The sequence below is a fragment of the Carlito syrichta genome, unplaced genomic scaffold (assembly GCF_000164805.1).
Source record: "Carlito syrichta isolate Samal-C Ts95f unplaced genomic scaffold, Tarsius_syrichta-2.0.1 Scaffold314865, whole genome shotgun sequence".
Lineage (NCBI taxonomy): Eukaryota > Metazoa > Chordata > Mammalia > Primates > Tarsiidae > Carlito > Carlito syrichta.
Genome location: NW_007258961.1, coordinates 815,339 through 831,170, shown reverse-complemented (window position 1 = coordinate 831,170; position 15,832 = coordinate 815,339). Strand labels below are relative to the sequence as shown.

Below are 15,832 nucleotides of genomic sequence, written 5' to 3'. Positions count from 1 at the left end.
TTTCCAGTATCTCTACAGTAACTGCAATAATAGGCACCAGCAGTATAAGAATATGGCTACACATTTGCTGAAGTCTAGCTAAGAAATGATTTACAAAGATGAAATGGTTCAAAAATGGCAAACTTTCAAGGTACAATAAATACACTGAGAGCTATGGATCTATTTTTGTTTAAGAAAAATAAAATGCCAGGCTCACACCTGTAATCCCAACACTTTGGAAGGCTGAGGTGGGACTGCTTGAAGTCAGCAGTTCAAGACCATTTTGGGCAACACAGCGAAATTCTATTATTTCTACCAAAAAATAAAAAAATTAGCTGGGTGTGGTGGTATACGCTTGAAGTCCCAGCTACTAGGGAGGTTGAGGTGAGAGGCTCCTGAGAGTCCAGAAGTTTAAGGTTACAGTGAACTATGATTGCCAGTGCACTTCAACCCGGGTGACAGCAAGATCCTGTCTCAAAAAAAAAAGAAAAATGAATAAAATCCTTTAGTGTTCAGAATGAGAATTCAAAATATAAATACATTAAATATATGCATCAGTTAATCTTCACATTAATGAAAATAATGGAAGCTTCAATGTACCATAAAATTTAATTGAACAACAGTCAACTTCATTTTACATAACTTTCTTAACCCTGCCCACTAAAATTACAGTAAATAAACATTTAGCAATTTTTATTTCATAAATGAAATTAGAACTTTACATACAAAGTCAGCTATGCAATTTTATTTGCAAAAAATAGCAAAAACTGTTCTTTCTGTGGAAACATAAGAACTGAAAAACACTGATGCAAGCAAATTAAAACAAGTTTTTTGGGGTTTTTTTTTGCTTCACCATCTCTTCCATTTAGTTCCTATGATCTAGTTTGACACACATGGATTACTTTGGTATCTGCTGAAACAAATAAATGTGTAAACAAATAAAATGAAACTGGGGTTTGTGGTCACAGAGGATTTATCATTTTTCTTCCTTTGTCCATATGAAAATATATAATAGAAAATTACTCATGGGAAAACACTTTTAAACTTAATGTTACGTTCCCACCAACTTTAATAATGCTAAGTCAGCAATTATATCAATTATTTTCACCTAGAATTAATACTTTGTCTAGAATGGAGTAGAGGTAGACTGATCTTTGTATTCAAACATTTTATAATATAAAGTTTTAAGTTCCATATAAGGAATTATATAAAATAGCATTTTAAAAATATTTAAGATTTAATTTACTATTACATTCAAAATAATTAAATTCCTTATTGATAAGTAATAAATTGTTGTTTGAAATTCATTTGGTTGAAATGAACTACATTAGTTATTTTTAACTAATAATCTTTAGAAAACAAAAATAACTATTTTTTAAAAATAAGGGTTTCTATTTTTGGAAAAGAAGTCTCTCATTATTGAAATGCACTTACAGATTCTCCTACCACTGGAAAAAGCAGCTTATTAATTTGTCACACTGGTATTTATAAAGTATTAGGTGACAGAGCAACTACTGCACTAAAAATATGAAATGCAAACAGGGTCAAAAAAACCCTTTGTATTACATGTTTAGTTATTCCAATGGTTAATGTGACTTATATCTACTAGCCGTAACCTGCATACTTTCTCTCATCCTTGTTAGCAGCTTGTTTTAGAACAGACCACAGCAATCATGGCCCCTTGAGTGTTCCTGGGTACCTGTAAGTGGATCCCTGTAGCTCAAACCACATACAAGTCTATTCTGCCAGAAACAAAGAACAAGGGCTTTGTAATAAATTTTTTTCAGCAAATTTCTGTGTTTTGAAGCATTTTATTAACTTTAAAATAAAATATATGATTTATTTTAGTTTGACACCACGTCTTTTTTCTTTTAAAAATATGACCATATTTTAAATTTCTGCCTAAATATATAAATAAATATAGTAATGTCACTTGAAATCTAAAAGCACAATGAATGAGTCCTTTCCTAGAGATGAATGACACCAGAAAATTTATTTTTCGTTTAGCATTTGGAAAGAAAAAAACCTGAAATACATAGTGTTTAGAATTCTGTGAAAACAATTGTATTGACAAGTTTCATACAGAATTTATGTGAAAATAAATTCTCACAGATAATCCAATTTACAAAAATTCACTTTTGTAAAATTTACATTTAAAACAATACTATCATATTAACAACTGTGTGTGTGGAAAGGGGAGTTGGGAGTTGTAAAGGGATTATTTTTTGTGACCACTCACCCTTAACTTTGGGAAAAAATGCTTACTATATGACAAAAGTAAATTAAGATCATTACTCCTCTGTCACAGATGGTTTCCTGGATTTGAGAACAAGGTCTTTAATGGATGAAGAAAGTTCTTGAAGCTCTTTTCGAGTGGTACTGGTAACATCATCTTGTTCTTTGTTGAATTCATCGCTCAAGGGATCATCTCCCTGTCCAGTCTTCTTATTTTGACTGACTAACTGCTTTACAACCAACCCTTGATATTTTACCAAAAGAGTATGTTGATCCTGTGACAAGGGAAAGGAGAAGAAAAGTTAACAAACACAAATCAATTTTCTGTGGGACAGATAAAATAGAATTTGTTCAATCAATACACATGGACTATCTTCTCTTCTTTACCAAACTTTGGCCATGTAAGTATAAAGCCAAATCTAGTAAGGTCCCTGGCTCTCAAGACTATACAGTTTAGGGAAGAAATTCATAAAAAGAAATTCATAACACATGAATGTGGACCACTTTAATATAAGTTGACTCTGCTACATTCTATCACAATAAAGTGATAGCGAAGTTCAAAAAAGCCAAATTACTTTTAGCTAAGGAGTTTTTCAGAAGTTGTGCAGGACAAGATTTTTGAGCTGCTCCTTGAAAAATAAGTAAAACCTAGAGAAGCTGAAATAGAAGATTTACATTCTTGTATCCTTTCTGAAAGCTCAATTTCCAAATTTAGACTATTTTTTAAAATCATGAATCGTATAGGATCTACAAAGATTCTTCAGCTATGCTGAACTTTTAAAATCAATCCCCTAATTTGCTGTTCACATTCTTGGAAGCAGACAGATGATATGAGTATGTTTTGTGCCTGAGTGCTGACAATGATTCACATCTAGCCACTCAAAATATTCAGAATCTAAAACCTTGAAAAATTTCAAGTGTACTGAAAATGCAATAATACCTCTGGAATTTTGCTATTCAGAAAAGCAATGATCTGTGGGACACATCTTCCAGGGGCGTGGAGCATGCTATGGGTTGAGAACTGAAACAGCAGGACGGACGTGAGGTGCAGGATGAGAGCAGGGTCTTCCGTGACCTTCAGCTGTTCAGCCAGTGCTTGTCGATGCTGGAACAGTATCTGCCTAAACAAAAAGAAATACAAGCGCATTATCATAATTTCACAAATTCTCACCAATTTCAACTGGTTCCTCTGTATTCATATTTAGCTTCTCTAGTTTAAATTATCTAATCTCAAAGCTCTTCAAGGTAACCCTTAAATATGGGACATACACACACAACCCTAAATGGTATGGACAGACTAATATGTTAGAAAATTAAAGAAAAAGCTATAAAGCGGGGACATTCAAAGTGTCCTTTTTTGTTTTGAGTTGCTGGAATAAAAAAATAAAAATGCACTGAGGAGAAGCTTTCTGTAAGAAAGGTTCCAAAGATAATAAAAAGTTCCTGGGCTTGATTATCTATGGAATAAGGAACTATGTTGCTTTATTAAGAGGGTCAGAGAGGAATATCTAACTAAGACTCTGAATATGCTTGGACGAATACAGCCTTTTAGACACAGTTCTCTCTGCAGAGCCAGAAGCCAAATTCAAATTTCAGATATGAAAAGTCCCAGAGAAAACAAACAATACAGATTAACTTAATGTTACCTTTCCCTTTTTTTATCTCCCCTTTTCATCATAATATCACAAACTTCTGCTGCAGAATCCAGACAAGAAAGAAAATCTTCAATGCTCTGAAAAGGTATTTAATACCATAATTTACTTTTCTATAAAAGTGCCTAATAAATTATAGCCATATAATACTGTTTCATAATTTTACAGCCTAAATACAATTTTTTAAAGTGTCACTTTGGCATTAAATTAGAAACTGTAAATTTAAGACTCAGGGTAAAATTCCCCCAGCTTGGTCTCCCCCTTTTCCTTCCAAAGCGGTATCTGAGTGCAAAATACTGGTTTTAGATTGGGTTTAAAATTATTCTGATAAAAATCTACTTAAACGTGTTTATAACACAAACTTCTATCCCTGATAAACAGAATTAAATCTTACTTACCTTTTCATTCAGAGAGTTATGGAGTTTTGTGAGAACTACCTTGGTTTCTTCTGACAATTTAGTTAAAATTTTTTTTCTTACCTGTAGGGGTAAATAAAAATTCTTTCAGCATTGTGTTTTTGGCATGCAGTGGATATAAGTTCAAGTGAAAAGAAAGTATATTTATTACTGAAACAAATTGCTGAGTGGAATCTATCATGTTCTTGAATTTTAGATCTCAAGTTGGTGATAAAAATATGGTAAAAACATTCTAAAATCAGAGCTAGTCAATAGCCAGTCAATCAAGGAGGCTAGATATAGCCTGACTCCTACAGCCTTCTCCTGCAATAAAAGAAGACTAGAAGGAGAGATTCATTGACCTTGTGGGAACTAGAATACCCTGGACAAGAGGCTACCTCTCTCTTTTCCGCTGGAATAGTAAGAGAGTGTCTTTCCCACCCCAGTGCCAGCTGTACAGGGTCGCACTCATAAAGATCAGGCATGCCTATGAGGCAGGAATTGAGACCTGTTCCGGGGCTGGATGCCTGTTACGTTGTATGGTGTGAGGAAACTCGCAGCACCTCTCTCCACATACATGTGTCCAGTGAAGTTTGGTGGCATTCTTGACCACTGTCTTGTATTCTTCTGGTGTAAAATTTCCAGAGGAGGCTTGCTGAAATGGCTTAACAGAGGCCCTAAAGGGTCAGGTGTGTCTGGGAAGACAGTGGCAACTTACGGCCTCCCTACCCCCATCCCACACCAATCTTTCTGTGGCCCTTGAAGGGCATGGAACAAAATCCCCTGTATTTCCTACAGCAGAAGTTGGTACAAGGGCAGGAGATGTGGAAATGTCCAGGCATTTGGGGAACTGCTGCTCTTGGGAAGGGGGCAGAAGGGAAGGGGGCCGGGACCCTGCTGGCATAGGAGGGAGAAGTAACTGTAATTCTGTTGGTCCTTACTATGAGAGGGAGTCATCTGAAACTAAAGAACATTCCAAGAAAACAACCTAAGCCACCAATGCAGTCACAACCACATCATCAGAGCCCACAAGACTGATTCAGTTTGATCTTGATCAAAGCAGTGATATGTAGTCAGTCACAAGAAGCAGGAGGAGAAAGAGGGGGTAGGAACAGAAGAGAGAAGGGAAGGAAGGAGGGGTTCTCACCTTAGGGACAGGCCCCACCTTTTCTGGCAACAGGAGCCATTGCTCTGCCTTACACTGCAAGCCCTCTTGAGTTTTTGAATTTAGTTTGAGATTACAATTTTTGAAAATTGAACTGAATTAGTGTAAATATTTAAATGAGATGATGTCATTAAATGAAAATGATTGTAATGTTTTAAAACGGCCAGAATGTTAGGCAATTTGCAAATTATCAGGAAAAAGGTATGTGACATAACAATAATTAGGAAAAAATGAAATAGTTTCATCTAAAGTAACTAAGCATCATTTTTCTTTTTAGCAGCATTACTTTTAATAGACTAACCGGTCCTCCTAGCAACTCTATATACATTGTACTAAACTTGAATGAAAAATCTTAGATTTTTTTCCTAAAAATTCTTTTATTATATTTTATGTTCCTTTTAAACTACTTCAAATAATAGAAAATAAAATGTGCTTATATTCAAAATAAAACACATCATAAATGGCGAGCAAATCACTAACATACATCACTTGTAATGGCTGCAGGATCGTCAACTGCCATCATTAAATCCGAAGCCAAGAAGTTGAAGATGAAGTTAGTGACATCAGTACACACAGTCTTCAGCAAGTGCTTGGTAAGAGCAGCCTGTGTGTCATCTGGAAAATAAAGGCACTTTATTAAAACTACTTGCTTTCCTATATTATGAGAATCAAGAAAACATAGTGTTAAAGAATACCTGCAAAAAACTTTATCCCCTTTTCAAATAATCTAATATTATTGTAGAGGTTTGAAACTTCTTCCTGCAAGTCCTTGATTGTGCGTTTTCTGCCAATTCCAGAAGCAGAAGTGGAAGACATGAATACTGAACGTACCACCTCGAGGTAAGTTTTATTAAGAGGTCTGTGTACAAGATAAATATATTTAATTTATTAAAATGTACCAGGGATTTATGTAGACAGAAAATCTTGCTTCTATGGAAAGAAAGTTTAAGAAAAAAATCTCTATTTTTTTAAACAAATAAAACTAATTTGGAGAATAGTTCACTAAGAATTTGTCCCGACCCCAGGAACTATAACTTAAACAGATTATTTTTGGCAATTAGAAAGCACTCAAAGCTACTGCACTACAGAAAACAAGAACAATTTCATAATTCAAAATAGCTTTTAAAAGTTTATTTGAAGGATAGTCTATAAATCTGTTTCTAACCATTATAAATTACAACTTAAACAAATTCTCAATCCCTAAACTACTAAAAGATAATCATTTAAGAAAGTTTTTATGCTCAACTTAAAATAGATTACTATAAAAAGCAACGGTAAATGACTAGTAACTATTCCATATTTTTACATATAAAAAATATGGTTCTCTATTTTTCATTTATGTACAAAAAATATTTATTGATATTTTAAAAAATTCTCACCACAAAAGCTATATTCCTAAAATCAAAGTTAGATGCACCGGGTTCCTGGATTATATTTATGAAAGCTCACATATTGGGACTAATGTGAGGGATGACCAGGTTACTTAACAATGGTCAAGTTTCCTTTATTTCTCTGTAAGAATAAATTTAGCCTGGCTCATTCATAAGGTAGTAGTATCTAAACGTATTCTATTAGGGGTCAGTTTGCTACTTTATTTTCTTCCTAAAAGCAAATATGGTTTCTTGTTATTACATTAAAATGGAAAATGATCTCTTTTGGATATTATTTTTCATGCTATGGAGGAGACCAACCAGTGACTAGTGCTGGTGTTTTTCCCTCCATCTAAGACTTAAGACTTTAAGATCAGTGATTAAGCACACTTTTAGGCTCTCACCTTTTATTTCTCATACCACCTTGCCCAAAGCATGTAGTAAGTATCTGTTAAATTAAACTGCTTCTGTAGGCAAATAGTATCTGAAATTGGATAGCTAGATTAAATCCTAAACTTTGAAAACACCTAATATGTATGTTTTCTATGATCTTGGTAAAAATTGTATTTAATAACTCACTCAATTTCTATCATAAAGAAGAAAAAAGACATTTTATACTTGCTTTATTAAGTATTCAGAAAGTTCAGAAATCAGTTCCTCAGGGGCATCTTGTATGCGTTTTCTTAAAAAATCTTCAATCTCATCCTGGAACATAAAAGTTATCTCTGGCTTCTTCTTTCCTATAACAGACAAGAGTAATGGGGAAAAAACAACAAAAAACAAGCAAGCAACCAAATACAGTTCAGTGAACATATTTACAAAGACAGTAATCATTCACTGCCTACCATAGAGACTATGGTATTAATTTTTACGTTAATACAATTGCTAATGTCAAATTGCAATAACTAATAAAAACAACTCTAAAAATAGGATAAACAGTAAACTTTCTTTTAAGTGATTATCTAACTTAATTTAAAAATGACTGTTTTCTACAAGTCAACTAAAAAATAATGAAAATGATCTTCCCCTTCATCAAACTTGGATGATGCAAAACAATAGCTGGAAATAATAACAATCAAGTAGATAAAAATATCTTTTAGAAAAGGATAATTGCTCTTTGTTGAACAATAGATACCAGGCAGTATTTTCTTCTGCATAAAAATGAATATTTATTAAAAATTAAATCATCCTTATAATTTACATAAGATCTTTGGAAAGTCTTCATAATCATGTGAACTACAATTCCAGTAGAATTGTTTAAGCTAAAATTTGTCTTTTTGAAAAGGCACAGATTAAAAAAAAAAAAAAGCACTCATTATTTTATAACCTAATTATTCTGCTTTCAAAAAAAAGTTTATACTAAAGAAATTTTGTATGCAGTTATTATAGTGGAAATAATTGTTAACTGTGGATATGTCATGCCACAGAAAAGTATTGGTTGCAGACAAAGAAAGCTAACGATATTTCCATTGGAAACTGTAAAGAAATAAAAGTGATTATTTCCAGCTAAATGAGGTTATTGATTCTATAAGTAAAACCTTAGAAGTAAAAATGAAATAGCTCAAAAATCAATTTTTCACTATGAATGAAGATCTAAGGAAGTTAAGATCACGGTTTTAGAGCAGACAAGACCTAGCCTTCTTTTCTGAGATCTGCTGTCCATTCCTGATATTCACACAAAATGGTCTATGATTTCCCTGTTTGCTTCCTGCTTGCATTTTACAAGTTATTACGTTTTATTTCCTTCTAGTAATCTTTTATACTGAGTTGATCCTGTATTTTAGCTGAAAACCCAATTTCATCCTCCATTTCAGAGATTACAATACCACCCTTTTTCTAAATCACTGAAATTACATTTTTTAAGGTAGAATGGTTTTACTACTTTTATAGTTCCTCTCACTAATAATCTATGCACAAAAGGAATATCATATGCCTCATTTAACAATTATTTAAGATTACAGATTATTAGGGAAGTATTTTTTTTAAATGCCTCGTCACCCCCATCCACAGTACATCTGGGAAATAGGAAGATTCATTAATCAGTGAGAAATTAAAATCCACATAGGATAGTATTAATATTGTTTAAAATGAGGGTAGAGTTAGTAGCTTCTACAAATATACTTTTTTCTTTAATTAACAATGTTTCACACACGCCAGAAATGGTAGTTATTTCTACCTATCTTAGAATACTTTAATGACAGCTTAAGCAATTGTGCTACTGCACATTAACAGCTGCAACCATGTCACTGTCACTTGGTATCTCCATCATTCAGCTAGAGCCCATATGTAGTGAACTCTGTGGAAGATGGGAAATGCAACCTAAAATTATTATAACTGGAAGTTTTATTTTCTTTTTGAGGGGTAAAAGGCAGAGGGTAGCAATATGATTTAACGTTTTTAAAACAGAAAAATTAAAAAAATACAATTTTATTTATAAAAAGAGATGTCTCTTGTAGACTTAATCTTGCCAAAAACTAACAAGTCTAGGAAAAGAACGATGCATACAATTAATTCTTCCCTGTAGATTTAAGTAACCAACCAGTTAGGTGTTACTGTGCAAATTAAATGTGCATAAAGTGAATGCTTCCTACTTAAATTTGCAGAACTCTACTTTTCAAAAATATAAGTATGTTTTAGATGGTAGTGGAAGACAATAAACATGACCTTGGCAAGCTGAAACTGTGCAAAGTGTTGTTACTAATCTTTTTTTTCCTCAGTCAGGTCTTGCTGTGTCACTCAGGTGTCAGCATAGCTCACTGCTGCCTTGAACTCATAGGCTCAAGCAATCCTTCTGCCTCACCTCCTGAGTAGCTGGGACTACCAGCATGTGCCACCATGCCTGGGTAGGAATACTCTTAATATCAGTGGGGAGAATTAGAGTTGCTTTGCCATCTTTTGAAAATTTATGTGAAAACATTAAACGCTCTTACTGTTGGCTAAAAATGTTTAGGGAAACGAAAATGAAACTATATTCATAATTTAGTATGCTGTAATTTAACACATGAGAAACATGGAGAATGAAAATGCTTTATTTCTTTGTAAAAAAAAAGCTTACCAAGAATATTTTGAACGGTGCTTGCTTTCTTCTTCTCACCATACAACTTAGTATGGAGCAAGCATTTTTCCTATGCCTTATAAACTGTCATACTACTTTCTAACTCTAGCGTCCAACATTTTATCCCTTGCCCTTTCTGTGTCTTGGAATTATCTCCAAGAATTCCTTTAGTATGAAGTTTTTTGCCAACTTCACATTCTCTAAGGTGTTTTGATCCTTTTTGTCACAGTCACTTTCTTCATTCATGTTGTGAGTGCACCTTTACTAAGTCCCTCTAGCTGTGTAGCTAGAATCTGTTCAACAATGGCAGTGTCAGCATGCCCACAGTCCTATAACTCCATTTATCCTCGATTACAATTTTATTTCCACTTTTCATTTATTTGCTGTACTTTTGTCTTTGTTAATTTCTCTTTTGATTACCCATCTTTGTAAAATGCCACAAGGTTCATCACTGGGAGGCAAGAAGGTAGCACTATTACATGCTTTGTTAATCTGTGCATAAAAAATAAGAGATGCACAGTGATCAATCACTGACAAACTATTAAATAAGTGACGTGATTGTCACAGATCATGATAATGTATCTGTTATTGATATACTGATCTTTGGACTGAAGAGGGGCAGTGAACTCTGTGCTTTATGCAATTACACAGTAATAACACCAAGGTATCTTGCTAAATGATACTTAAACCATGTTGTTGATGGGCTGATGTCATTTAACTAAAGTGTGGTCACAGAAATTTGTTCCATTGCAACTGTGCAAAACCAGGACTTCCTGTATAAGCATATGTACCTAACTGCACATATCTTAAGAAAATGTGTTAACAATATCAGACACACACACAAAGGAAAAGCAAAATAAAGCTACACACCGGTGTGAGATGACTGAGACTCATCGTCACTGTCGTCATCTTTTCTTCCTTTCCTCTTGACTTTTTTAATTTTGTACTCTCTGGCATTGCCCCCACCTCCTCCTCTCACGCTTCCACTGCCCTCTGGTGAGAAAACAACATCAGTTAGTATTACCTAACTACATCACCATTTTTAGAACATGATGAAACTATTTTGTTGTATTTAACTTTAAGCAGAAAAATTAAAAGTAAAATAAGCTTTTAGACTCTTCTAAACTTGGAGTTTCCTTATTAAGATAAAAGTTTAATAAATTCAATTAATAAGCAGTAAGATATGAAATTTCTTGAATTGAAGCCATCTACTTAGTTTGCCTGCTTTAAATGCAGTCTTTTCCTCCTTCTCTAATGTTACTTCTCTCTAAGCTCTGAATCCTTTCTTAACCAAGCTAATTTAATTTCTTCACCTCCACTTCTACCTTTCTCAAAACAAGCAAAACCTCATTTGCTTACTACTGTTATCACAGCCTCATCAACAACCCCATATTACTTCACAAATTTTATTATACTTGATTCTGCCTTCTTGATTGAAATTTTATCCATGTTTAGAGGAGACATCCTGACTCCCCCACCACCCTCCAACCAGATTATAAGCTGAGAGCAAGAAACATGGCTCATTCTCTGTATTCTTGGGGGTTATAGCAATGCTTGAAACGTAACAGCTGCTCAATAAATGCTGATCATAAATATTAAATTAAGTAGAAAAATATTATCAATCACTTAGTGACTAAATATGAACTAATAAAAAACATAAAACAACTCAAACACTATGTATAAAAGCTAAAAATATTATTGTGTTATTTCCATGCTACTTGATATTTAAATTTAAAATATCTATTTTACAAAATAAAATAGTCATAATGGGTCTTCAAAACTAAAAAATATTACAACTATATTTCTTCATAAGATTAATTTATTCAAGAAAATAATTTATATAAAGAAGTTTTTCCAAATTCTAAATAGATTTCCCTTAGATTTCATAGTACTTTAGAATTAAAACTTCTATTAATTTATTTTTCCCTGATTTTATGATGAAGATATACTATGTTCAAAAGCATAAGTCTAAAATGAATATGCTTTTTACATCTGGTAATAAGTTTCTTATGGGGAGGACACTCATATTTGACATGATTCCATGCACTGCAATTAAACTAGTGTAATACAATAGCACTATCACTGAGAACAAAATATCGGATGATCCTTAATTTTTAATAAGAAATAATGTAAGACTAGTTATACTGACATAAGTCACCAACTGATTAAGGTACATTTATAACTATATCTTCAAATATGATAAAATATGCATGGTTATGAATATTACTATGACTTACTTGCTTAGTAATTTACTATAGTTTTCCTGGAACAATAGGAAAAAATGTCAAAATACTATTGAAAGGCTTTACAGAAAAACATTTTGGAAGAGGAAAGACATTATCTCAAAGAAAAAGGAATGAATTCCCGTAGCAAAAATTAAGTTTATATATATGTTCAAATGTAGCTGTATTTATTAATGATAGATGTTGAAATCAAATTTCTTTAGCCCTGATAAAGTACTAACAATGTTCCTACTATAAAAAGTAAGAGAAATACATGTTACCTTCCTAATGTAAGCTATAAGTACACTGGCGATACCCAGAATAATTTCCAGTGACCTTAGATTTAAACAAGAAATTAAAAAATAGTATTTTATTGGAAAATTAATTCACTCAATAAATATTTATAGAGTACCTAAAATATACCAAGTGGTGCTCTAGGTATAAACTAAGAGTACAACAATAAATAAGATGGATATGTTTTCAATCGATAAAATACAACATAGTGATAAAGTGATACAAAAAAACTGGCACAACAAGGTGACAGTGCCTGTGGTTACTATTCTGAGTGGTAAGGGAAGCCTCTCTATAGAAGTGGCATTTAAAGTTGAGGTCTAAATAAAAAGAAGAAACTAGTTGAAGTTCAGGAGATGGCATTCTAGGCAGAGGAAACAATACAGAAGCTTTGAGGTGAATATGACCTGGCAAGTTTGAGCACCCCCTCCCTTCCCCAAAACAGGCTACTGGGCTGGAACATAAACTGTGAGGGGAAAACAAGAGGTAAGCATGATCATGAAATTCAGTTAGTTTTCACACACACACAAAACATAGAATACATAATCAACATCTTTCCACTTTCATAATTACAAATTTAAGTCATTAGCAAAAGATTTGGCTGCTATTAGTAAAAATTAAAGGTGAATTAATCAAATAATTATAGGTGAAATAATCAAATAACATTAGGCCCTTTCGAAGGGCCTAATAAATGCAATAAATGCAAAGCTCACTGCAACAAGTACAAAACTCAACTCTGAACATTCTTCGTTACAATTCCTTACCTGTTGCTTTCCTCCTTCGCTCATCTTTTTTATCCTTTTTACTCGTATTAATGGTCTCCGAAATGGAGACTTGTTTCAGATCTTCTTCAGTGATTAAATGCACAGGATTATTTTTCATTTCCTGAAATTAAACATGCTTTTGGTAGAATATACAGCATTTAAAAAAAAAGCATAAAATAAAAATTATTACTCTTGTTTGGTTTCACTGCTAGGAAGAACTCTAGAGCTTTGTCCCAGAACTGCCACTCAAAGGCTGTTTCTCCTTGCCAAAAACTGGTCTCTTCTTTTGCTGTTCTTGGTTTTTTTGTACATATAACTAGCTAATGAGAAATCCTACCTGGTCACTGAACAACTGATCACACAACATCGAATGCAATCTTCTTCAGCTGTTACTGGCTGGTTTTACCACTGGTTCATGGATACCTCATGGTCGCTTTCTTTTTGGGACTCCCAAGTCCAATGCCCCCTGGATTACTTGCAATTACTAGAAACATAATGAACTCTCCAATCCCCACTGCACCAAAATGACCATATATGAGTTACATACTAAGTCACGTAGACTTTTTTTCCCCTCTGGACTCATTCTTGATGAGCTCTGCTTTTTAAAAGTTTCTTTTAATAGCTATTAACCATTTCTAAGTTTAGATACTGGTTCCTTCTTATGGAATAGGACCCTCGAGTGACAAAAGTATATTTTTATGATAAAAATGTTGTTATTTCCTTTTTATTTTTCTAAAGAAAAATGCCTAGAATGTTGTTAGTTCAAGTAACAGAATCATCTTTATCTGAACTTATTTTTGTGGTCAGAAGGAAGAGCCCAAGAAAAGCAAGTGATGACTGTATTAAATTTTCACTTTAGTTAAAGACCATAAATAAAAATAATAAAGTAGTCATTTCATAACTGGTAGTTAACATGTACCAGACATTTTATTTTTTTATTTATATTTATCCTTCAAACTTTGAAGATAAGGAAACTGGAGATCTATTATCCAGTCACACAGAAAGTAAACATCTTTAAACTCAAGTTTACTGATATCAAACCCTTCATACTTTTTAATCTTCTCTGCTGCTTATCAGGCTAAATGCAGAAAATTATCTAATTTCTAGACTATTAAAGAGCTTAGAAGAAGCACAGCTAAATACAAATTATTTACATATTTAATAAGCCCTCATAAAATTATTAACAGCTTAACTAAGACAAACAGGCTTGTTTTACCTCATTGAGAGCAGGCTTTAAAAGGAGATGGTGTTGCTAAGCAGAAACATGAACTAAATAACAATAAAGTAGACCTCGCATAACTTGTATTTCAAAACACTTTGATAGCAGTTGCTTTGAGGAAATAATCAATTGTGATGATAACTATCTTCAGTAAGTTATTCTGTTTGTGCACCCCCAAATAAGTAACATTAGTGAGGTTCTGCTAGATGCAGTAAATATACTGCATACTAATTAAACTGCATATTTACATGTATTCATAAATATTGTTTTTGTATGTTTTAATGTTGGTCCAATACCTTCAGACCACTTAATTATGAAGTGTATAATTTCATTTATGTGATTTCAATTTATAAAATCAGGTCCCCATGTTCTAACTAACATGTGTCGATGGAAAGAAGAAAAAAAGCAAATCTGGGAGAGATAATAAAAATAAATCATGTATAAAAACAAAATGACATATAATACGAAATGTTCATTTTTGAGTAGAATGCTTACTCTGGTTTTCAAAAGCCATCAGATGACTCTAATGTGAAAATACTGTTAAGGTTAGCAGATGAAAGGAAATTTGGCTTACCTTTTCAGCTTTCTGGTGCATCAGTTCACTGAACAGTTCTGTACAGTCATTTACAAATTTTTCACTGACTACAACAGTGTCACTAAAGACTACAGCTGAAGCCTGTTTGTTGAACGTTCTCATCACCTGTTGAAGCAACATGGCTGCGTCTTCAACTGATATAGAACTAGGTAGCAGAGGCTAGAATTAAAAACAAAAGGAAAATGAAGTATAAATGCAATCCAATACAGATAAACCATTTGTTAAATAATATATGTTCTACCTGGGTGATCTCATTAAGTCCAGTGATTTGGGGGCCATACTTATGCTGATGGCCTCCAAGATTATACTTCTGGTTTCAGCACCACCCTGAACTCTGAAATCATATATCCTATTGCCTATCTTCCCCACTTGGATCCACTATAGGCATCTCCAATTGTCCAAAACAACACCAAAACCTACAAGGCATACTCAGGTACTCCCTCTCAAAAACCTACAAACAATAAACCAGCATGTCCTGATAACTTTACCTCCAAAATGTATTTCATCTTAGATCTTTCTACTATTGAGATTATTTTATCATTTTCATTAACACTCTCTCCCCCAGGAAAGTGCTCCTCCTGAGGGCAGGAAACTTGTCTGGCTACCAAATCCCCACAAAGAATAATGCCTAGCACACAGAAGGTATTTCATAAAATCTGTTAGATGAATTTTTAAAATACTTGATCTGGACTCTGGGAATTTGTGTATTCAAAACAGGAAATTTTCTGCTTTATAAAGAGGGTCTGAGCCCTGACTAAAAAACAACAGTTTGGCCTCTTGTTTATCTTTACCTACACTTACATTTTTGGCATAACAAAAGGAAGGTCAACACTGAATGCTGAAATAAGCATTATCAGTGCCAAAGCAGCTTGTGTTAATACATTAGCAGA

The 15,832-nt window shown here is 33.3% G+C and overlaps 1 protein-coding gene across 2 annotated transcripts in view; it reads right to left on the bottom strand.

The window, feature by feature from the left end:
- Positions 1 to 1,953: 1,953 nt before the first annotated feature.
- Positions 1,954 to 15,832, bottom strand: part of UFL1 (UFM1 specific ligase 1) — a 30,246-nt gene continuing 16,367 nt past the window's right edge. For both annotated transcript variants that reach the window (XM_008072136.2, XM_021705977.1), the window contains exons 10-19: positions 14,922 to 15,101; positions 13,129 to 13,249; positions 10,722 to 10,844; positions 7,419 to 7,536; positions 6,122 to 6,285; positions 5,911 to 6,041; positions 4,265 to 4,345; positions 3,861 to 3,946; positions 3,155 to 3,335; positions 1,954 to 2,489 (exon numbers count right to left, since the gene is read on the bottom strand). In XM_008072136.2, coding sequence (XP_008070327.1) covers positions 2,271 to 2,489; positions 3,155 to 3,335; positions 3,861 to 3,946; positions 4,265 to 4,345; positions 5,911 to 6,041; positions 6,122 to 6,285; positions 7,419 to 7,536; positions 10,722 to 10,844; positions 13,129 to 13,249; positions 14,922 to 15,101 — 1,404 coding nt within the window. In that variant the 3' untranslated portion in view covers positions 1,954 to 2,270. The remainder of the gene's footprint in view (positions 2,490 to 3,154; positions 3,336 to 3,860; positions 3,947 to 4,264; positions 4,346 to 5,910; positions 6,042 to 6,121; positions 6,286 to 7,418; positions 7,537 to 10,721; positions 10,845 to 13,128; positions 13,250 to 14,921; positions 15,102 to 15,832) is intronic.